This window comes from Erigeron canadensis, chromosome 7 (genome assembly GCF_010389155.1).
Source record: "Erigeron canadensis isolate Cc75 chromosome 7, C_canadensis_v1, whole genome shotgun sequence".
In the NCBI taxonomy this organism is placed as follows: domain Eukaryota; kingdom Viridiplantae; phylum Streptophyta; class Magnoliopsida; order Asterales; family Asteraceae; genus Erigeron; species Erigeron canadensis.
The window spans coordinates 31241753-31265132 of NC_057767.1; the positions used below are offsets into that span (position 1 = coordinate 31241753).

Sequence of the window (23380 nt, forward strand, 5' to 3'; positions counted from 1 at the left end):
TTGTATAGATGTTGGTGTTGTATTGGGCTTATATTTGTTCTAGCAGAAACACATATGAGAAAGTGTCATGTGATTGATTGTTCCATTGAGCTAGCAAGGTGATTACCACTATGAGACATGACTTTTAAAATTCTGAGTGGTCTAACTATATATATGAAAACTGTCAGCATCTATACCAAATTATACAATGAATCGCGAAGTAAGATTAATTTAGCATCACAATTAATCTTCTATTAGCCTCTCTTACACCACATTCTTGGGCCATGGAGTCAGACATTCCTTACTACCATAAAACCCACAAAGCAATTACTTGAAAACAATACACACATACATGTGAAAAGATGTAAAAAGCTATTAGTCGTTACATTTCTCTAATACTACTGAAATTAAAAATTCATCACAATATAAATTAAGAATTATTAATTAAAAATCATAATATGATAAAAGTAGAATTGATTTTTTATTAACTTCTAAGATCAAGAGGGTGCTGTGCTACATCCACCATACAAAAAATAAAAACACCAAAAAACCAATTTACATTTCCAATAAATCGAAATCATCTACATTCATTTGACAACCATTAAAGTTAGTTTATCCCAAAAAAATCTTTTAAATGTGCTTCAGCTATCCCAAGAACCCGATTAAACTCACCTATAGCGCTTCAGCTATCATATATCACTATATTAACCTGTAAGATCATGTATCACTATATAAAGTCACTTTATCTCAAGATTTCAAGTAATTGTGTTTTAGCTATCTCAGAGCCATCAAGATCATGGTATCTAACCCTTATGCAGTCTCTGCCTCTACCTTTACGAGACTTATCACTTTTTGCAGCCTTGAAGTGCCCATGATAGCTTCTCCTTGGAGCTTTTTAATTTTCCAGGAACACTGAACTCTGCCCTAGCCAAGTCAGACTCATTTTTCTTCCATCGTACTACCATGTTTATGTGGTGTTTCATTCTTTCCCTCAAATGTTTTTCTATTTTTACCATGATGTTAAAATTTCTTTCGCATATGCATATGTTGGCTTAACAAAATCTTTTTGAGTTTTGACTAAACTATAGTTTAGTACAATAGCAAAGATTTCATCAAGCCAACATATGCGAAAGAAATTTTAGGATGATGGTCTAAATGACTAAATGGAAAAACATTCGAGGGGAAGATGAAAGCCCATAGAATCATGGAAGTACTATGGAAAACTAATGAGAATGACTTACCTAGACTAAAAGAGCTCCAAAGAGGAACCAGTGTAGGCACTTCTGCGCAGCAAAAAGTGGTAAGTTTGTTAATGGTATGGGGCAGAGACTACAGAAGGGTCAGAAGCACAATTACCTGAATTATTGGGATAAAGTGACTTTATATGTTGATATATGATAGAAGAAGCACTATTGGAGAGTTTAGTTGGGTTATTGGGATAGCTAAAGCCCATTTAATTGATTTCTTGGGAAGCTAACTTCAATGTTGTTATACGAATGAAAATGACTTTGAATTTGTGGGAATGTAAATGGTTAAAGCTCTATAATCATGATTTAGTTGTTTTTTTTTTTTTTATCTCTTGTATGATAGATGTTATATGTGCCTATCAACACCTTGCTGATCTTAGAGGTTAATAAAAAATTTATTGTGCTTTATGAAGTTTTTATTAGATTTTTAGTGAATTTTTTTTAATTTATAGCGTGAAGTATTCTTAATTTATGTAATATTAGAGCAATGTATTGACTAATAGCTTTTTACACCTTTTCATATATCTTTATATATATACTAGCATGGTACCCGTACAATGCGGCGGTGATAACATTAGTTGCGATGTGGTGACGTCAACCGATGGTGATGGCGTCGGCATCAAATGGTGTAGGTAATTGATCCAAAGATATTTGATTTTTAGGGATGATGAATATTTTTTAAAAGATTATGGAATGATTGTGTAACTTAATTAATTAAGGGTAAAATGGTAATTTTGCATGTCCCAAAATTAATTAGGGGTTGGGTATTGTAAAATAAGTATTAAAGTAAAACAAATAGAACAAGATCTTGACCCTTAGATCATGGTTAAATTGATGCACGAAAATTCACAAAGCTATTGACGCACGATGATTTTCATGATTCACGATGATTTTCAGTGAAAAGAAACCTGTTGTTTTATTTGTTTTACTTTTATACTTGTTTTATTTTACCTAAAACCTATATATATATATATATATATAAAGATTAATTAATACAATCAATAGTTTAATTTTAATGTAAAAACAAGATAAAGATTAATACAAGAAACATTTACAAAGTCTTGATAATGAAAACGAGTTGATTAATGATGATGAAAACGATAAGATCTTGTTACCTTTTGTTGATTAAAACCGAATCAGAAGAAAATATTGGAAAAAGAGGTGATTTTCGAGTGAGGTTGTAGAGAGAGGTTGGAACATATAAGGGTGTTTGTGTTTTTTGTTTGAAAGAACGAGCATGGTACCCACGCAATGCGGCGGCGGTAACGGCGACGACGGTATAGTGGGGTTGGTGACGCGTGGTGATGACATCGACAATTGGCGTCGAGTGGTGTAAGTTGATGTTAAGATAATAGAACTATTTTATAAGATTAGGACTTCGAATGTAAATTAGCAAGATAAGGGTTTAGGATGTAAATTAATTCATTATGGGTAAATTTGGTAATTTATAAAAACCCTTTCAAGGTGGGGTGTTTATTAAGGACATTTTGGTAATTTCGTATGTGACATTTTGGTAACACTTTCCATTTTGAGGGGGGTGTATAATCTTTAATAAGGAGTATAGATGGAAGAAGTGAGGCGGGGTGGTGGGTTTGGTCTGATGGAGAACAATTAGTATTCTCTTATTTAAAATGACAAGATTCATAATAATCGACCACTAAATTGCAATAATGTATTAAATATTTTTGAAAAGATTAAACATAACTTAAAAACATTTATTAAACTAACATTTCCTTCTTATGATATAATCAAAAATTTTCTATACGCAGATGATTGTATTGTAATGGGAGAGTGGTCATTGGACAATATCAGGAACATTGCCCAAGTTTTTAAAGTTTTCAACATATGCTCGGGCCTAAAAATTCATCTCGGCAAGTCCAATCTATTTGGAATTGGGGTTGGTGGTAACGAAGTGAATGACATGGCGAAAGAAGTTAACTGTACAGCAGGTTCCTTACCATTTAAACACCTTGGTGTTTGGATTGATGCTAACATGAACAGGGCGGCCAATTGGAATTTCTTGGTGGATATTTTCGAGACAAGGCTTTCAAAATGGAGAGCTAGTTCCCTGTCTTTCGCGGGGAGGATTACACTTCTCAAATCGGTACTTGAAAGTCTTCCCCGTATTCATTCTCTATTTTTAAAGCACCCGGTATTGTTGTGGATAGTTTAGAGTCAATTATGAGAAAGTTTTTGTGGGGGAGTTCGGTGTCGGGAAGGAAAATTCATTGGGTTTCGTGGGAAGTTATAGCATCCCCCAAGAGTATGGGTGGGCTGGGAATTTCCAGATTAAGAAACACAAATGTAGCATTGCTTTCTAAATGGGTATGGAGGTATAAAACAGAGAATAATAGCCTTTGGAGACTTGTTATTAAAGCAATACATGATACGAAGCGAGGGTGGAATCATATACCTATGAACAAGTATTTACCAGGGACTTGGAAGAACATAGTTAATTGCGTGGAAGCTCAAAAGGTCAAGGGGATAAGCCTCAACAGTATGCTACGTGGGGAAGTGGGAGATGGCAAGGATATTAAATTTTGGTTGGATAATTGGGTGAGCAGCGAACCTCTTAAGGTGCGGCTCCCGCTCTTGTTTAAACTCGAAAAGAATAAAAAGGCTTTGGTGGCGGAGAGGTTCAACGAAGGGGAGGGCAGTTTCAATGGAAGATGGGAATGGGTGAGGAATGTTTCTAGTTTAGAGGAGGTGGGGGAATTAGAGGAGCTTGTTAGGCTGCTGGACGGAGTTGTTATGCGTGGTAGACCTGACAAATGGACCTGGAAGGGAAATAAAGATAATGTAATGACGGTAAAAAATGTAAAAGAATTTCTGTTGGGAAGATTGGATGGTAGTAACAGGTCCGAATTCAAGGGGTGTAATTGGGTGCCCAAGAAGTGTAATTTCTTCATGTGGAGGGCTTTGATGGACCGGATTCCTACCATGGCGGCCCTTCGAGCCCGTAATTGTTTTGTTGGGAATCAGGTGTGTGTACTCTGCGAGGAAGGGGACGAGACAGTGGATCATTTATTCTGTGAGTGCGGATTGGCAGCAAGAGTGTGGCACGCGATTAGCTGTTGGTGCAAACTGCCACCATTTTACATATTCAACGTTAAGGATCTCCTGGATTTTCATGAGCACCAGGCGAGGAGCAAGGAGGAGAAGGAGATCATTAAAGGTATTATCACGATAAGTTGTTGGAGAATATGGAAAGCGAGAAACGAGATCAAGTTCGACAATGGCGTAAAAAGCGTCTCGAAGATCCTCCAAGACATCAAATCGTTAGGTTTTTTATGGTATAGGACGAGATCAAAACATAAAAGTATTACATGGAAAGATTGGTGTAATTTTAAACACTTGTAATTGTCGTACATAAGTATACCGCCGGTGTTTTGCCGGGGTGAATATTAATAGAAAGTTTACTTTTCAAAAAAAAAAAATATAATCAAAAATTTAAAAATTGAATAGTAAGATAGTAACCATTTTGCTAATAAAGTAGTATCGGATATAAAACATTTTAAATAAACTTTAATAGGAGCGTAAACATGACACGACACATGTTGAATATTTAAGGACAGTTTAAAAGTTCTAATTTTCAAATCGAAGTCATTCACTACTTTAACAACCTAAAGATTTTCCTCAAATAGTTATAATTACACGAGTATAATACCCGCACGTTGCGACGGAATTTTGTTTTAAGAATGAGATGGATTCAAGGGTAATTTAGTCCAACAGTAGGGATGGGTATAGAAAGATGTATTAAGGCCGGTGAGGGGCATTTTAGACTTTTCAGTTTCTTAATAACTTAAAGCCAATCTCCTTTATAAAGGAGTATAGATAGATTAGCCAGGACATATTTGTCTAAGCAGTTCGTAACAATTCTTAATGGAAATATATATGTAATAAGTTGGAGGGTAGATTGGACATTTCAGGTTCTTACTCCCTTAAAGCCAGTTTGCTTTATAAGGGAGTATAGATTATTATTATTTTTACATGTATTTTTAAACACACAATAACCATTTAACCAACTATTATAAAATACACAAATATTATTTTATCTTCCATTTTAAAAACACACAAATACCATTTAACATGCATTTTGAAACACAAATACCATTTGACTCATCACTTTTAAAAACACGGATATCATTTAATCTACATTTGAATCTACAAATAAATCAGGCCTTCAGTATGACTTATGAGTCGAGTACCCAGATTTTTTGTGTTTTCATAGCCATTTTTCAAGTTATGTTAAATATCCAGGGTACGTTTAATTGTGTAAAATGTTTTCTACTGTTATAGGGACTAGGGATATAATTTTCCTAGTTCCAATTGAACCCAAATAAAATTTTCTTGTCAAACCTTTGTTGAGCCTTAAACTAAAATATTATTCTTATTCGAACCATGAACACTTGTACAAAATATATAAGTTTAAATCTACATAATAACAAATCATATCCATATATCATATCATAAATAAACATTTATTTAGGCTAGTTCAATACAACGTTTAGCGGATGCTATTCAACACCACAGCTTCACGACTAACCCAAAATGGACACAATTGGCAATAGAAAACTTTACAAATATAGATTACGAGTCGAATACATCGATCTTTGGCTCTGAATGACCAAAAGAGGCACGTAATGTCCACATCTTTACTCTAAATTCTTTCGAAAACATATCATATATTCATTCACATCTAAATCTAATACAGATGTCGCTATGAATATATGTCATGTTTATAAAGAAAGTATAACTTAATAATTTATATCTTCAAAGCAAAGCTCACATGTGAGCTCATTTCACTTATGTATAAATCAAAATTGGCGACCTTGGTAAGTCTGGCCAAACTGCCAACCAGCACGCACTGCGTTTAAGCTTGTCGTCGTCCTTCCATCACTAGTCGTGACTCTAAAAGAGAGACTCTGGCCGTTAAGATATGAATTGCTTTGCCAATTTTGACCCCAATTTCTTGACATGGCCTGCCATCCTGTTTTGGAACCTTTGATTGATACTGCGTGCACATCCCCTGCACCCCCGACGTTGCTGATCAAAACCAAGTTGAAGTACGAGTGACCGTGCATCGTGAACCTTATTCCTCCTCTTTTTATACATGGAACCCTATTGAAAGAAATTGTACATCAATGAGATGTAATGAAACCAACGGGAGAATGTATTTAAATTTAAATTATGTATAAAACAATTTGTATTATTTGATCAAACACAATTTGCATAAACTTGTGTTTCACCATATGGGTCGCTTGGTTCCAGGATAAAAAAGAATTTGATGGAATGGAATTTAAATGTCCCCGTCTTTGTCATGTTAATTTAACATGGTCATTTTAAATTCCATTTTACCAAATTTAAATACATTATGGGAACCAAACGGCCCAAACCAAACATATTAAAGTAATGTTATATTTTACTATATATAAAAATGGATAGTAACAAATAAAATGACCCTTTGTTTTAATTTACCTTCTGAAAGAAACAGGAACGATCCCAGCTTTGTACTTGGCAATGTGCAAGAAAGCAGGTTGAGCCATGTCAAAATGTTGGAGTGGTGGATTGCACCACCCACCATTGTTGCTAGGCAGATCAAAGTTGGGTGGACAGAAATTTGTGGCGGTGATGATGACGCTTCCAGGGAGGCACCATTGCGGATCATTGACACACTTCATCTCGTAACAACCACCGCAACTCAGCCCATTGTTGAAAAGTGCAGTACTTAGTGCCGCGGTGTTGGTACCATAACCTTGGCTATACAAATTTCCGTAACCACATGCTCCACCTACAAAAATAAATCAAAAAGAATTTAGAGACTATCTACAGTTTGATATCTATGGTGTAAAGCTACATGATCTATAGTTATTCCATATAAAATGAAATGGAACACACTTTTGATGCTTAGGGGTGGGAATTGGGTCATATTCCGTTAATAGGTTCAGGTTTTCAGATTGAGAATACCCAACCCAAACTCAACTTGATATCAAATTTAGGTGGGAAAACTCAACCCAAACCCATAAGGCCATAACCCAGTCAGCCCGAATCCAACCTGTCAAAAAGCAAGACCTCGCTCGGGCAGCTGGTTTTGGGCTGACATGCAAAATAGGTTGGTGGTTTGACTTCATGTCAAATATGTCAAATAGAATGCAGGATGGTGGGTTTTTTGGGTTGTCTCAAGTCAAATGGGTTAGTAGATTTACAGATTGTGGGGTTAATTTTGGGTTAAATGGGTTATGGGTCGAACTATTAAAAATAATTATTTATATAAACTTAAAATATTTTCAGGTTGGGAGGTTAATTAACTTAAATAATCAATTCGTTACATACCCAAAAAAATCAGGTCGGTAAAGAATTGCGACAACCTGTTATGAAAATATACAATACTAACTCGATTTTTCAGGATTGGGTCAAGTACCATCAGTAAATAAAGTTGATCGATTTGAGATCTCCAATGGGGCATATATATATGTGCATCTTAAACGAATGTTTTTGACTTTTTCTTTACAATATTATTAGCTATCCTATATATAAAAACGATCCAAAGTTAAAGATCGTGGTACGCATGTGTACGTGCATGCAGTACACTAAGATGTTTTAGCTCGACATAATGTATTTGTTGGCTGTACATATACGTACGTACTGGTATGTTCAATTCTACGTTGATAAATGTAAATATTAAGTCAGTATATATATATATATATATAATATCTTAGGTACTACTATAGACCTTTTTATTACTAGCTATGTTTATCAGTCTATGCATATAATTTTAAAGAAAGTTTTTTTGCTTAACACTTTACTGAACTATAATGTATAGCTAGAAGCCACTGGCATGTGATATTTGACAACAACAAAAAATAATGTATATATGAGTATATTTCACATTATAAATGCCAAAATATAAATACATTTTTTTTTTCACATGTAAAACTATATAACATAGAATGATCTTAGTAACATTACTTAATTATTACAAATTAACATATATAGAAGGTTTGAAATATACCCATAGTCCCGGAAGCATCAGCACCGCCATAAAAGGTGGCGTGGGCGCTTTGCCAACCGCCATAGTTGGCCGTTGCAGTGTGGAGGAAAGTAGTGGTGATGACCAAAAAAACCATAGACATTGTCAAAAAAGACATGTTTAATTAAGAGATGAATAAGCTAGATTGAAAGAAAGTGAATTGAAGTGGCTTGTCAAGTAAATGAAGGGTTGGTTTGTATTTATAATTAAAGCAAGAAACCAATTAATTATAAATAATGAACCACCGTATGGCGGAGGGAGACAGCGGAGCCGGCCAGATTCCGGTGGGTACGAAATAAGGCCAAAGTGCACATGCAAACTTGTCTTTATGTGGTGGATGTTCTTGTGTTACAACATGCAAGTTTTAGTATTTTAATTAGTAATTAAATCTTATTCTTTGTATGATTATATCAAGATGTTTGTTTGATTAGGGTGATCACAAATAATTTAATTATGTATTAATGTGCTCATTTGTTAATATATATTTTAACATATAATTGGATTGAGAGATTTCAAGTGCTAAACCTGAGGATATTACCAGGTAAGGCAAGATTTTTATTTCCCCATGGTTTATTCACTTCAAGGACGTCAAAATTAAATACAATGGTCAATGGCTACAAATATTTGTAGTACTAGTGTGGTATTAAATGAACAGAAAAAAAAAAAAAAAAAAAAAATAGAATTGTGGCTACAAATTGAATAATGAAAAAAAAACATTGAACCTGGTGAAGTTCCGTCTATATTAAAATATTCAGGTTGCGTTCTTCTGCTTGTTGTTAAAACAACATAAGCTAAAAAAAATGTAAGGTGAGTGGGAAATGGACACGTGTGATAACATATGAAATACTTTTCGTGTGGACCAAAGATTAGTTAATTGTTTGATTAATCGTTTGATTAATCTTATAGAATCACAAGTAGCATAATATCGATCGACCGTCATAGTGTCATGTATAATAAAATCACACACAAAGTTAACATTTTTTAGCCTTTAATCCTCATGAATATATAAAGTAACTGTATAAACCAAAATAAAAAATAACTGGAGAATATATTCATTTTTGTTGTTTGATAATTATGAATCCAAAACTCAGTAATAATGATGTTATACTGTTACTTCAGAAAAACATATGAAATAATGAAGTGGCGTAGGGCCCTATGTTACCATGTTACGCATGTCAAAATGTTGGTTGCATATGGTTGATTTTGTTTGCTCCAATCACATGTCAGAGAGGTCTATTATTGTTACTAAATACTACTATTAAATTAGTTTAGTTATATTCTTATAAAACTTTAAATTATAATGTAGTGTGTAGATTAAAATCTTTCTAGCTCATTAATGCTCTACCTCTAATTTTGAAGTACATAAACTAGTGCTATGAACTTGCACTTTTATAAACAAACTGGATTGGATAAGTGATTGGAGCCTTTATCTTTAGAGACAAAGGTTATGGGTTTGATCCTCATGCCCAGAAAGGCTGGAAGTCTTTTTCTACCTTTGGTAGAACCTGGAAGCAGCCTCTCTACCTTTGGTAGGGGTAAAACTGTCTACATCTCAACCTCCTCCATACACCGTCGAAGACGGTATTTGGGACCCAAAACCCATGGAAGACGGCATTGAGAGTTACTTACTTACCTATGAGAGATTAGGAAGTAATCAATATTTTTAATTTTTTTAATAGTAAAAATTTTAAAAATACATTTCTTGTTTAGAAAAGAAGTTACAATATACAAAATCAAAATTAAGCTGCTTTAGCTATCTCAAACTAGTGTTGTGAACTTGCACTTTTATAATTTCATAATTAAGCCAAAGCTTTTTCGTATGTTGGACATACACATACTACAATAATATCAATACAGTAAACCTCTATAAATTAATACTCGATAAATTAATAACTTCGATAAAACTAATAATTTTGTCGGTTCCAACTTGGGACCAGTACAAATTTGGACACGAATCAATAAAATAATAAGATAATAATTTTTTTAAAACCTCAAAGTAAATATATAGGTCCTATCAAAACTATAAATTAATAATTCTTTAAATATTCTAAAATTATAATATTGTTTAGTAAAATATGAATCTATAGTCATTTGTTTTTTTTTTAAACTTTAAATCTATGTTGAATTTATACTTCAATTTCTGCATTGCACTTAAGAGTTGAGACATTATCGCAATAAAATGTTGTGAAGAGTTGTTAGCCGCTTATAGTGCTTATTTCCGAATGATTGATTTCAAAATTATTGTCTTCAACTTCATTATCAACTAGATTTTGAACAGTATCCATCACAAATTTTTCAATGCTTTGAACCTCATAACATTCATTCTTTTCACCAGAATAATCTCGCAACTCATTCACATCCGTTTTGAGCTAATAATGCATACCCGTAATCAAGCTCTCAAGCTCACGAATGTCTTATTCATAGTTTATATCGTTTAAATTACTTGAGCCGATTGAATTCATGAAATGGATTTTATCGTCGAATGCAATTTGCTTTATACTCTTGTGTCATTTAATGTGTGAATGTACATTACATACGAAAATTTTGAAAGTGATACATGAACCTCTTTAAATTAATAATTTATTAATTTATCAATATAATAATATCTCGATAATTTAATAAAATATCTCGGTCCCAACATTATTAATTTATAAGCTTTTACTGTAGTATATTATATATAGTGCTTTCTACGTCATATTAGAAAACATTTAATTTGTCTTAAAACTTGAATTTTGATGAGAAGAAAATTACTAATTGTTAACATGACTTGATAAATTACTAATATGGGGACAAAGGAAGTATTAATATTATAAAGTCATTAAAAGGAAACAAAATCATTATAAATTAAAATAAGAATAAATATACTAATTCTTTTTAACGTCTAATTTTACACCATCAATGACCACCGTCCAAAGCCAATAGTCGGTGAAGCCGCCACCATCACCATATGAAACTTTTGATATTTTTTTTATCTTAAAAAATTGTTAGTCCTAAAAAATAGATAAACTAATCATCTTTTCAAGTATCACTTGAATTTGAAATCTGTATTCATCTAAAAATCCTGTGCTTACATTTCCTCATCAAAACCAATGTCCTCAAAGGGGTTTTGCTTGAATATGCCGAAATGAACCGAGTAGCAAATGTTTTAACAAAATGCAGGGTAGAATGTGGATAACCGTTTGAAAGCAATCGGGTCATTGATTACATGAGCAGCAGTGGATCCTATGTTAGATTCACTTATGTTGGTGTTGCAGCCCCACACACGAACTGCAAGCCTTCGACACTTTGGGGATGATTTTCTCAGGTAAGTGTTGTACCAGTTTGATATATCGATCTTTTGGAGGCACTTGACTGCTTCTGCTTCTTTTGCAGATAAGTCAAACATATACCTGCAAGGATATATATAAAGTGTTTCAAGTAAGCTACTCTAGTAATTTACTGTGCATCACAGTCGCACATAAAAAGCGTGGATGTTAAGTAGTTTTAACTTCTAAAATTTTAATGCCTACCAACGGGTCCACCTACGAGGCATGTTGAGATGACGCCCTCTCATTGATCAGCATAATATATAGTATTATCATAAACAAACTGATTATATAGATTTTCTTCTCATATTTAACACGCTGACAGTTTGTAAAATCATTTAGAAATGTGGATAAAAGGTGTTCAGGTTGACCCAACTGGACGGATTTCAATGAGTAACAAAATTTACTTGATTTCACTTGAACCCATTGTGACACATTACCCACATGACCAATCCTCATCCTCCTATTTTGCCACTTCTAGTTTACATCAACAGGCTTAATGTCATAGCATGCTTGCAATTTGTAAACGTTCAAATAGTTATTCTGAACCATAAACAAAAGTAGAAAAACAATACCGTATATCATATGGACAAAACTTTACCTCTGGTCTATAATTTGACCCCAGTATCTATTTGTTTCATAACTAAGAGAAGGATCCTTCTCTAAGAGCTTAGCAATCAACCCGCTTTTATAACTCTGGAAAGACTCATCATCGAGTTCACTCTGCAATATCAGCAAACAAAAGATGATATCAAAATATCATCATATGTGTAATAAACTAATAATGACAAGTATAAAGACATAACATGTCCACAACAATCATCAAACAATCAAGAAAGAAAGATGATATGCTGACTAAAAAACCTAGTTACAAGAGTGTGCTTACCAATAAACCTTCCATATCATTAATAAAATTGTCAATTCTCCCTTGCAGATATACAGGACTGTATTCAGAAGATTGAACCTGAAAACAGAATCCTAAAATCCGGTATGTTACCCTGGGGCTACAGTTAACAACATAACCAAGCTGCTCCTTTGTCCTACATCATACAAAAAAATTAGCCAATCAATCATCATGAAATCTAGAGGTGGCAACATGGGCAGAGTTCATAATGGATATTATTTGTACACGCCAGGTTGGGTTGATCGACAACAGTGTCATCAAAAAAAATTGATTGTATATACAAGATAGTTGTCAAATATGATTACATGGTCATTGCAGTAAAAGTAGTATAACATTGTTTATGTTTAGAAGCTTTCATAAATTTAACATATAATTTTGGCTACTTTGTTTCCTTTAAAGCAATTCCTTTTAATTTACCATTCTTTTCGTTAAAGGAAAAAAATGAGTAAATGAATCGAAATTGCCACATCTGGTGCAATTTCTAAACCCATAACCTTGACCCAACCACTACATTATACTTTTAACCTCACCATCATACCTAAGTTGATTAAAAAGTGGTTCTTCTACAATTTCATCTAAAAGATCAACCAGCGCTTTTGATTTAGCCAAATTTGAACCAACTTCTGGTTCAATCTGATAGTAAAGCTGAGACAAAAACACTCAGAGTCAGAATTAAACCAAAGACACCTTTTTATGGTGACAGCTCCTTAAAAAGTATAATTACGAAGAGCAAGTAGCAACTAATGAAAGAATTCAATTACCTCAACTACAGAGTTCGTGTCAAGCTTATTTTTTACTGTAACATCTCTAACTAGGTCTGCACTACAGGGTAGACATAAAATACTCTCCTTATGTCTCAATTCCGATGGAAGTGGTTGTACAGAGAAATATTTCTTAAATATTTTTGATACTTCTTTAGCTTCTTCTTCAAGTATATTTCCATGACAAATTCCCTCTATATACAACTGCACGTAAAAGAAAGTATTAGCAGAGAACGATTATCACAATATATAAAACCTTACAAGAGTACCCAGGGACCCAAAAAAAGAAAACATAAAGAAGTCACCCTTGATCACAAGTCGATTTTAACAAAGAGTAAATGTTGATTCAGATTATGCTTTATCTCTAACAGAACAAGCGGGTTATATACCAACATACAACTAGTTAAGATACACGTCCAAGGTTTCTTTAATTGTTCTTTTATAGCCAAAAACCTCCACACGGAAAAGGAAACTATTAGCACCATAACAATAGGATTAATTGCAATCATATTTGACACGACAACTAGTTAAAAACATAATTATCACTTATGGAGTTATGGTAAAGTGTTGTGATTCAACCCCAGTCGTTTTCATCATAAAGAATATCCGTCTTGAGCTATTACCCAACCTACCCATAGTGCCACCTTTACATTTGTGACTTCTTGTGAAGTCCAAGTCATAGGAGGAGCTTGGAATACCCTTATACAAGTGTGTTGTACTCTCACAACGTCCGAAACACCATATAGCAACTTAAAGTTCAAGTGGCATAGGGTCACAGGGGCAAAAAACATCTATACATACTAAAAAAGTAGATTTAATTGCAGACCTGGGAAAATAGTTCTGGAATAAAATTCCTTAAATCAGCTAGGGAGATGTTATTTAGCAATAGAAGCTTCTCATCAACATCCCAGAAACCCTGACAAAGAACTTGCAGTCTCAAATACGATGAATAAAGTAGTGGTTTCAGGTTGGCATTTCTTAAATTTCTCTCCATATCCTCTTTGATCACCTACAAAATAAAGCAGCAGTGAGCCATCAAGAAATTTAAAAAGCATAAACCGCATTTAGAGCTGCTTTGCAGTAAAAAGAAAATCTACAAGTCGAAGAGCATTACACTGGAGGGTTGATATACTTCAACGACATCAGGTCAGGTAAAATATATTAAACTATTAACCATAAGCTTGGTCAAAAAGCACTTTAGGGTGTGGGCATGATAACCAGGAAAATTAAATCCCCCCCCCCCCCCCCCCCCCTTTTTTTGCCCCCTTCCAGAGGCCAAAACAAAGGAAAATAGACAATGGAAAAGAACACATTCATGAGTAGTAGATCGAAACTCTAGATTATCTTTGTACATACCACAAACCGATCCTCCGTTGGCAAAAACGATTTGGCAGTTTCCAAAACTTTGGAAAGGAGCACTGGAAGCTTGTCATTGAACCCGTACACCTTTAACTCTAACTTGTCACTAACAAGTGATATAGAAGTTTCCAACTTAGCCACACTAGCCTACAAGCAAAAAGATCGGTCAATTATGTACAATCCTCTGGTTCCAGATAAATATTAATACTAAAAACAAAGCTAAAAGAGAGCAGAAAGTCGGATATTTGACCCACTTCTTCATCACACATACAAAGAAGAAACAGACAGACAAACAAACAGAATATAAAAAAATTCTTACCTGGTATATGATGTCATTTAAGTTGTCCTTTAGAAGTTTAAGAAAAAGCTCAGTCAACACGGCATTCTTTAAGTCACGATAAGCACCATTCAGTGTAACACGAAAATAAGTATTAGCGCGTGGAGATTGAAAGGTCGTATCGAGTTTGTACCAAAACTTCATCAACGGCTCATCAAGTATGCATTTTGGAGAGGATGCAGCAGTAGAATCAGAAGACATGCTTTTTGCACGAATGGAAAAATCTTGCGGAATAAATTCATTCTTTGCAGGTAGATGCAACGACGAATCTATTTTAGGAGGATCCCTCCATAGTTCCAAAAGAGACGGAGAGATACTTTCTTCTATATAATGTGATCCAAACCACGGTTCACATTGGACATCTAAAAAACAAACATAAACAAAAAAAAAGGACATTAGTGGAGTGGTAGACAGAATATGTGATTACAAGTCATATGTTGTGTTAGATGTGCGATTACAAGACGAGAACAAAAAGCTCATTAAAAAGATTGAGCCAGTATAATACCTTGCGACTTATTGAACGACTTTGATACTATATCAGTTCTCATGTTTTCTGGTGTGAAGAAAGTCAATACATGTTTGATCTTTTCTTCGTCCCACACTTTGTATGCATAATCTCCATATATAGTGTGCTCCGGTGGATAAATAAGCAGATTTGCTGGAATATCAATATAAAAATACAATTAAATATGTTATAGAAAACAAATAACGAGGACACATGAAAATCTTAAATTTTAACATAAATATCAAACAAGAAAGTAGGGAGTTCCAAACGTATTGGTCAGCAATACCCAATCCCGCCAAGGCAGGTGTGGGGAGGTGAGAATATGAGATGTATCAAAAAAATTGATATGAAATTTTTGATCCCTGTACACAAATGAGATGCTACAAACTTACCAAAATAAGAAATTTCACAGTTAGATATGTCTGAGAATAACCAAGTATGCATCCTACGTGGATCTAACTGGAGTCTAAAGTATCATTCAATAAGGTACAGAAGTCAACCCCCTTGATCATGGTGAGTGCAAAAGGGCAAAACAGATTTGCTAGTATTGATGTGAACTTGTGAAGGAATAAGTAAAAATTATTGCTCTAAAAGCAAGCGTGTAACATATAGAAAGATAACTGAAATAGATACCTGAAAGCTCAGCAGCATACTCATCCTGGGGTTGCTCCTCAGCAAATGTAAAATCCATATTTGCAATGTCCTGAAGTTCTCTATATATCCATTCTTGAGGAGGAACTTCTCGCAGCAACTTAAGATATTGATAAACAAAACCAATGACATCATAGATCTGCAATTCAGAGATCTTACTTTAGAGAAGAATTTTAAGAGTGACTTGTAGAGGTAGAAGCTGTCACTTGAAAGTGATTTTGTCATTTTATTTTGGAAAGCACACTTGAAGGCTATTATTAAGCAACAAAATCGTGAATGTGATATTACCTTCTCCAGTCCAGAATCAGTGAGGTTTATAGACATGCCGAAAACATATGCTACTGAAGATCGTTGCATTCCATCATCCCCAACACCAGCAGATATAGAAGTTGCCCACCCTTTATCCTTTAAGAAGAAGAGCAAGCTTCCTCTGCCCTCTACACATAAGTTTGATGTAGGTAAATCAGTATTTCCCCAGACAACACAGTGCTATCATTTATCTCATGTTGAAAGGAAAATATAATCAAAAGTAACAATGAATGTGATTTATCAAATGAACTATTAAGCAAAGCAATCATGCCTTAGACGATGTCCAACAACAAGGTTAACAAATTAAACATTACATTATGCAAGTATTAAAAAATATATAGTCTAAACCTAAAGTAAAAGACATACATACATACATGACATTAAAGGCATGCTGTTTACTAGAGTTCAAAAGCTGAATAAGTTCATCTATCAAAGTTTTACCAAGGAAATCTTAGTAACTAGGTCACGGTGTATCATAGCTCAGAGAAGCAGAACACAAAAGTACCACATAAGATTCCAGCCTGAGAAAACCATGGACACATGGACATGAGCCCCTTTCGATTTCAGAAGTAAAACCATAATCTAATTTTCCTAATTTGTTACTGCACATAAATAACTTGTTCAGTTAAGTACGATGTAACATTAAACAAATACATTCATAATATAATCGTTCTGAAGCATTACCATGTCCTATGAGATGTGCCAAGTAGTCTTCTGCTTTCTTTAAATAATCCTTCTGAAGACATGGCAATGTCCATGATAGATCAAGAATATGGACATCTTTAACGGCCTCTAAGCGATAAATTTTTCCTGCACTCCAAACGGAGAGTCCTGGTTTGACTTCTGACTTTGATGCATTGTTGGTTTTGACTTTACTAAATAGCTCCAAAACCCAGCTTTCAAGCACATCAAGACTTTCTGCAACAAAAGAGAAACTTCGTGATCATATCACAACAATGCATACACATAACTGAACAATACCACCAGTTAAGATTGAGACAGCATTTAATACAGCAACAGAAACAACACACTTAAAATGTGTCAGACAAAACCGGGTAACAGCACATACAACATTTTTGCAATTTGTGCAATAAAAAATTGGTGCCATGAACAATGCTTATAACATAAATGAAATGATTTTATCTATATGAATCACATTTGAAAAAAAAGTATTCTAGCATTGAAAAGAAATAAAACAGATCCTCCTATGAAACAAACTACGGCCTTATGTTATAATGATAGAAAACTGATTTAATGGATACAGCACTAAAGATTTATTATAACCTGATATGAACCGAGATAATGTATTAAAAAATTAACAAAAAATTAAGATACAAAACCACCATGCTTTCAAGAGGAAGTTGTCTCTCTCCCATGATGCCATATTCAATTCCTAAATCATGTAATTAAAACTAAGCATGAAGATCAAACTCCCAACATAAATATCTGACTATCATTATCCCTATTTTATAATTTGTCTAGCATGGAAATACCTAATGTCCTAATTCGCTAACCCATCCTAGATGCAATCCCGGGTGAACAATAACATCTTGGTCTAGGCTAGGGATAGCGATGGTCATCCGACTTAATGGACATCCATTAACCCAATCCACCATAGGTCGACATGGATGGATCAGATTGATAAATAATGGATGTAGATATGGATATCTGCCGCCATCAATGGATCGGATATGGATAACTATTTGTCATCAATGGATAACCCAATTACCATAAATAATACATCATACATACATTAGATATATCAATTACACATATACATACTTGCCCACATATAACTAAATTGTTCATCTTATTATTTTGAACTAAATACAAGACATATTTGAAGACATTGTCATATATTAGTAGTTAACGACTTAATGATAACCCATTGTTATATAAGGCTAACAAATAACGTCTAATTGGATTAACGAATCTATCTCATAATAATCTCATGAAGCATAAGCACTTTATATTGATTTTGAATCAACAATTAGGCTAATTGCATATAGATTTGGTTTAAGAACCTAGAGACAAACTGGATATTCAGCTTATCCTCCTTACATCTACTAGACAAAAATTGTATGCATAAATATTACTGTGATTCCAGCAAAGATATTTTTGATATCCAATGGGTATCCATTAACACGTTTCATTGGGTAGATATGGATATGCATGAACAAAACAAACTTAAATGGGTATAGATATGGATAAATATGATGAATAAATAAATAAATATGGATGTGGATACGGTTCGACCCGGTCCATATCCGATCCATTGCCATCCTAAGTCTGGTCTACATGCTCTCCAATTGTCTAAGTACACCATCCCATTGGCACAAACCAATTTTTGCAGCTTCCATTGTTTTACAATTTTGGTCAACTTTATGTTGTTACATACAGTTGAAACACAATGAACTTATTACTTGGTTGCACAACTTTTGTCAAGTTTAACAGAATATCCAAGGTCCAAACATACAACCAACAACTTAGTGACTTACATCAACAGTTGAGCTAAAAAGATCTATTAGAGCCTTTGTTTTATTTATATAGCATCAAACTTACCTCCTCCAATGACGACTAACTTCATCAATCCACCATGGTAGAAGTCATTGTATAATTTGAAAATTTGATCCCTTAAGTTGATTCCTTTCTCCATGGCATCAACAAGGCTTTTCTTGTTCCCTTTGATACAACATGGAATGAAGTTGATAAAAAAAAACCATAACAAAGATGACTAGCAATACACGTGAAAGCATGGACTGATAAAAGCCTACCCCAAAAGAATTGGTTGAAGGCATGACCCGGTGTGGCTGTATGGCATTGTAATTGTTGTAGTCGACAAGCATCACTTTGCAAAGCCTGATTAAATTCTGTAGTTTTTCCATATCACAAAATGAAAGTGATTTAGTTTTTGTTTCCATTCTAATAATTGATTATATATAGGGATTATCAAAACAGAAGAATATGAAGCTATGAGCACACCTGAATCTACAGCCTGTACTTCCCGATCCATTGCTTCAGCCTTCACTAAGGGTGAAATAAAGAACTGTGAAAATCTGAGAAATTGAAAAGAAGTGGATTCATATGTTAGAACTTTCTATACTAACATCATTATATGCAAACATAAGGTTATATGGGTATTTTGAAGAAGTAATAAGCATAACACAATAACAAAACCACACCACTTACAAATTACAATAGCTAGACTCTCACCAAATCTGCATGAAGCATTAGAGATGTTTACCATATACAAATATCTTAATATGTTCCATGCCCTCTTCCTAAAATCTATAGCACTTTGCACTAGAGAAGTTTACAATACACAAAAATCTTAATATGCTCGATGCCCTCTTCCTAAAATCTATAGCACTATGCACTTATGAATGTTATACCTATTTATGCACCTTGCAGTTGCACCAACAAATACATAGACTATGTTGGCGGTAGCGAGGATCAAACAAGATTAAAGAGAAAATGCTTAGAAAAACTGAAAATTTCAATCACGTAGTCCCTTACATTCCATATATTTGGTGTCTAATTGCTAAATAGCACTATCATCAACAATCAACAAAATTGAACTTGTGTCTAACAGTAGACAAGTCAATGTTGCTTTTCAGATTCTTAGCTCACTTTAAGTTTCTACAGTGCCTTAATAGGTTACAATACGACTCCCTAGTCCCTTTTAAGCTGGATATTGGGTAATACTCTCATAACAGACTGTGTTATGCAATGCAATGCTAAGCGGCATCCTACCAAAACTTGAATTTTTTTCTTACATCTCTTTAAACTAGATCAACAATGAATATATACAATAAGGTCTACATGATACCAAGACTCTAAGATAGCAACAAAAAAAGTAGCAAGAATTGGAAGAAGGTAAACCTGAGGATCGAAGAGAATGAAACAAAAAGAATGGAAGATGATTATTTTATAACGTTGATGTAGTACATAATGGCATTGCCAATATATCATTACAGGTTATTTTGTTGTCACTCAAACTAGCAAGCCTAGGAATTTGACAAAATGCTATACTTGAAATCAACCACAGGTGTAGATGAGATGCTGCCACATCTTTAAAATCATTGTATGGCAATATACTTGAATAGGATATTAAGTTACCTTCTCAAAGCACCCTCGAGAAATTCTGGTTTCACTTCAAAATGGTAGCAAGTATGCTCCACTTCTGTGTATGCATTCGATGAGCCTCCGTGCTTGGACAAGTAACTGTCATACTAGCAAACGAAAGAGTTAAAGAGGGAGGAAAACGAATCACAAAATTATTATGAAAATATGGGTTGTGGCATGATGTTTTGATATATACTACAGTGTATATAGAAGTCCAAGATGATACATATTTTAAAGTGTGCATAAATTACAACAGTTTCGAATGAATTATCTTCCTAATGAAATACCAACAAAATAGTAGACAGCGAGAAAAACCTCATTTTCATCTGGAAATTCAGCACTCCCCATGAAGAGCATGTGTTCTACAAAAGAAGTATGTAATGAGTACCATTAGACCCTCAAACAGAACAAGCCATTACATATTATCGTAACTTCTTGTGAGTAGTGACATTGTTACAATGACCTGATTATATGCAGTAAACTGAGTTCTGCTAAATGATTATTTATGTACTTTCATAGCAAAGCTTCAGACCCAAAAATCAATCTTTATATATAATAAAGAAGGATTGTTTTTTAAAAGTATTTTTAAAAAGATTATGTTGTGTCATGATCACACATTTTTTAAAAGGTTTTTTCTTTCATTTATGATGTCATATTTGAAAAAAATAAAAAATAAAAAACCTCACTTAATGCTTATTTAAAATTCCTAATTTTTTATTTGAAACAAATAAATCTTAATTTTTTCTATAAAATATTATGAAATGTCTTTTTATACTTTGTTAACGCAACAGGTGCTCTTATTTTACGTATCATTGTGTTAGTCGATTCACTATCTTCAAATCAAGTTATAATATATTGATAAGAAAAATTACATACATTCTTTTACATTTTTTTGGTTTTAAAATTTTGATTACAATGCCCAGGTTGAACCCGGGTTTCTTAGCTAGTAATATACCATTTTTAAGTCTGTATGCATTGAACAGAACATGGGTTTTCATAAACTATCATTATATAGCATCATTGATATCATGAGCCCAAAAGTACACAATTAAGAATGTATACATTATTGGGTAAATACCATACATCCAATCAAATGTTTATAAGTCTATTTAACTCCATATATAAGAATGTCTTCCATATATACACAACACACTGTAGTATAAATCTCAAATAAATATAAGAACAGGAACAAACCAAGAAAATGAGCAAGACCCTGTGCATCCAAAGGATCACAGAAGCTGCCCATCCCTACGCACATTGCTGCTGCAGCCTGCAGTACAACATCAATAACAATCTCAGCATAATTACTTTCACGGCAATTACTTAATTCCCACATTCTCTGATTATTTTCCGAAAATGTAAAATAACTGTAAAAGAATGACTAAATAACTCAGATGATGCTTGCCATCACTACAATACATCGTGAAAGCAAAAAAGCAAACTAGTCCTCCTTTCAAATGCTCGATCAGTTTTACAGAGAATTGAATATTGCCAACCTCAACTGGCCCACACTAGACCACCTTAAACCCATTTAAGAGGCGAATCATAGATAGTGGCCAAAAAACTGATCCACTTTAACCAAGAATTTTCTTTTGATGAATCAGGTTCCTCAATGTCACATGAGCAGGAATGCTTTCTAAATGCGCCCATCTTCAAAACTAACTAGGTTACACGTTGTAGGCCAAATATTTATCAATAATATTATACAAAACATTTACCCGCTTCCCCTTTTAAGGTTACAGAACACCAATCATATTGTGTCACATCATCCACTTTCTCCCCCGTCCAATACAAAGATACACACCCGTCTCTTAGACTCCCACCGCTGCCAACTACCACTTAATATCGCTAAAAATTGTCGAAACCGAAAAGAATGAAAAACCATCTAAACTATCCACCTCATCGCACGGGTACTAAACTACCATAGCACTCTATAAAAAATATTCCTAGTTTTACATTTTCAATTAAGACATATTAAGATAAGGATCTTGCTAACCAATGTTCTGACACGCAGCAAAACATAAATAACCATCCCGAAGAAATAACAATCAGCCGCCGTGTACAACAGTTTGCTTCTTATTAACCATACGGTCAGCAAATTACTTAACAAATCCATACACGCGTTGCCGCATAGACGTGCAGAACAATTACTTAGTTTCCACATATTTCTCTCAATAAATCCTAAATAATAGTAACTTAATAAACTCAATATTATACTTCATCACAGATAAAACACTTGCAATAATAACTACAATACTAACATTACTGATTATTCAAATAAATATAACACATTACTACTTATTAATTAAATAATTACAACATATATGATATATCAACATAAAATCAGCATTAATTCATCAATTACTATTAATTACAAATAACAAATAATTAGTTTAACCTTTTTAGTCTGAGCAGCTTTTCCTGCCACGTCATCATTATCATCATCTTCCTCATCGTCGTCGTCCACGTCATCGTCGTCGTCGTCCATGTCATCATCGTCGTCGTCATCGGATTCTTCTTCATCTTCGTGGCGATTTCCGTTAGGAGGTCCGTCGGCGTAAATATCGGGATCGTGAACGAGTAATGCGCATAAGCCGTTATGGAGCTGTATGTATCTATATAACCGTCTATCGTTAGGTGATTTTATGACGATCTCGTCAGACGAAAAAGTAATACCGGCGACCGTCATTTGATTGTGGTGAGTTTAGTTTTTGTGGCGACGTTTGTTTAGAAGTGGCGGAAACGAGGTCTAAACGAAACCTGACCTACTATAGATATACATACATATCTATAACTATAGGTATATTTATTAAAACAATATGAATATTTTTTTAAAATTTGACACATAGGTTTTTATCTTATGTGTCA

General features: G+C 33.9%; 2 protein-coding genes across 3 annotated transcripts; both read right to left on the minus strand.

Annotated features, from left to right (window-relative positions):
* Positions 1–5665: 5665 nt before the first annotated feature.
* On the minus strand, positions 5666–8406 carry LOC122607279 (expansin-A4-like). Its single transcript, XM_043780216.1, has 3 exons — positions 8239–8406; positions 6705–7017; positions 5666–6347 (listed from the first exon to the last, which is right to left on the minus strand). Exons 1-3 carry the CDS (start codon positions 8372–8374, stop codon positions 6044–6046), a joined length of 753 nt encoding a protein of 250 aa, XP_043636151.1. The 5' UTR covers positions 8375–8406; the 3' UTR covers positions 5666–6043.
* Positions 8407–11074: 2668 nt separating this feature from the next.
* LOC122607278 (nardilysin-like) lies at positions 11075–23276 on the minus strand. Of its 2 annotated transcripts, none has more exons than XM_043780214.1 (19): positions 22911–23276; positions 21707–21782; positions 20828–20874; positions 20507–20619; positions 19370–19443; positions 19162–19257; positions 18950–19069; positions 17072–17305; positions 16367–16515; positions 16061–16217; positions 15428–15580; positions 14905–15284; positions 14583–14732; positions 14053–14235; positions 13227–13430; positions 13004–13110; positions 12448–12601; positions 12163–12284; positions 11075–11645 (listed from the first exon to the last, which is right to left on the minus strand). In XM_043780214.1, the coding sequence occupies exons 1-19, from the start codon at positions 23199–23201 to the stop codon at positions 11402–11404; spliced, it is 3054 nt and encodes a 1017-aa protein (XP_043636149.1). In that variant the 5' UTR covers positions 23202–23276; the 3' UTR covers positions 11075–11401. The 2 variants fall into 2 exon arrangements, with proteins under 2 accessions (XP_043636149.1, XP_043636150.1); XM_043780215.1 differs by having other exon boundaries at positions 20507–20611; positions 22911–22997.
* Positions 23277–23380: the final 104 nt, after the last annotated feature.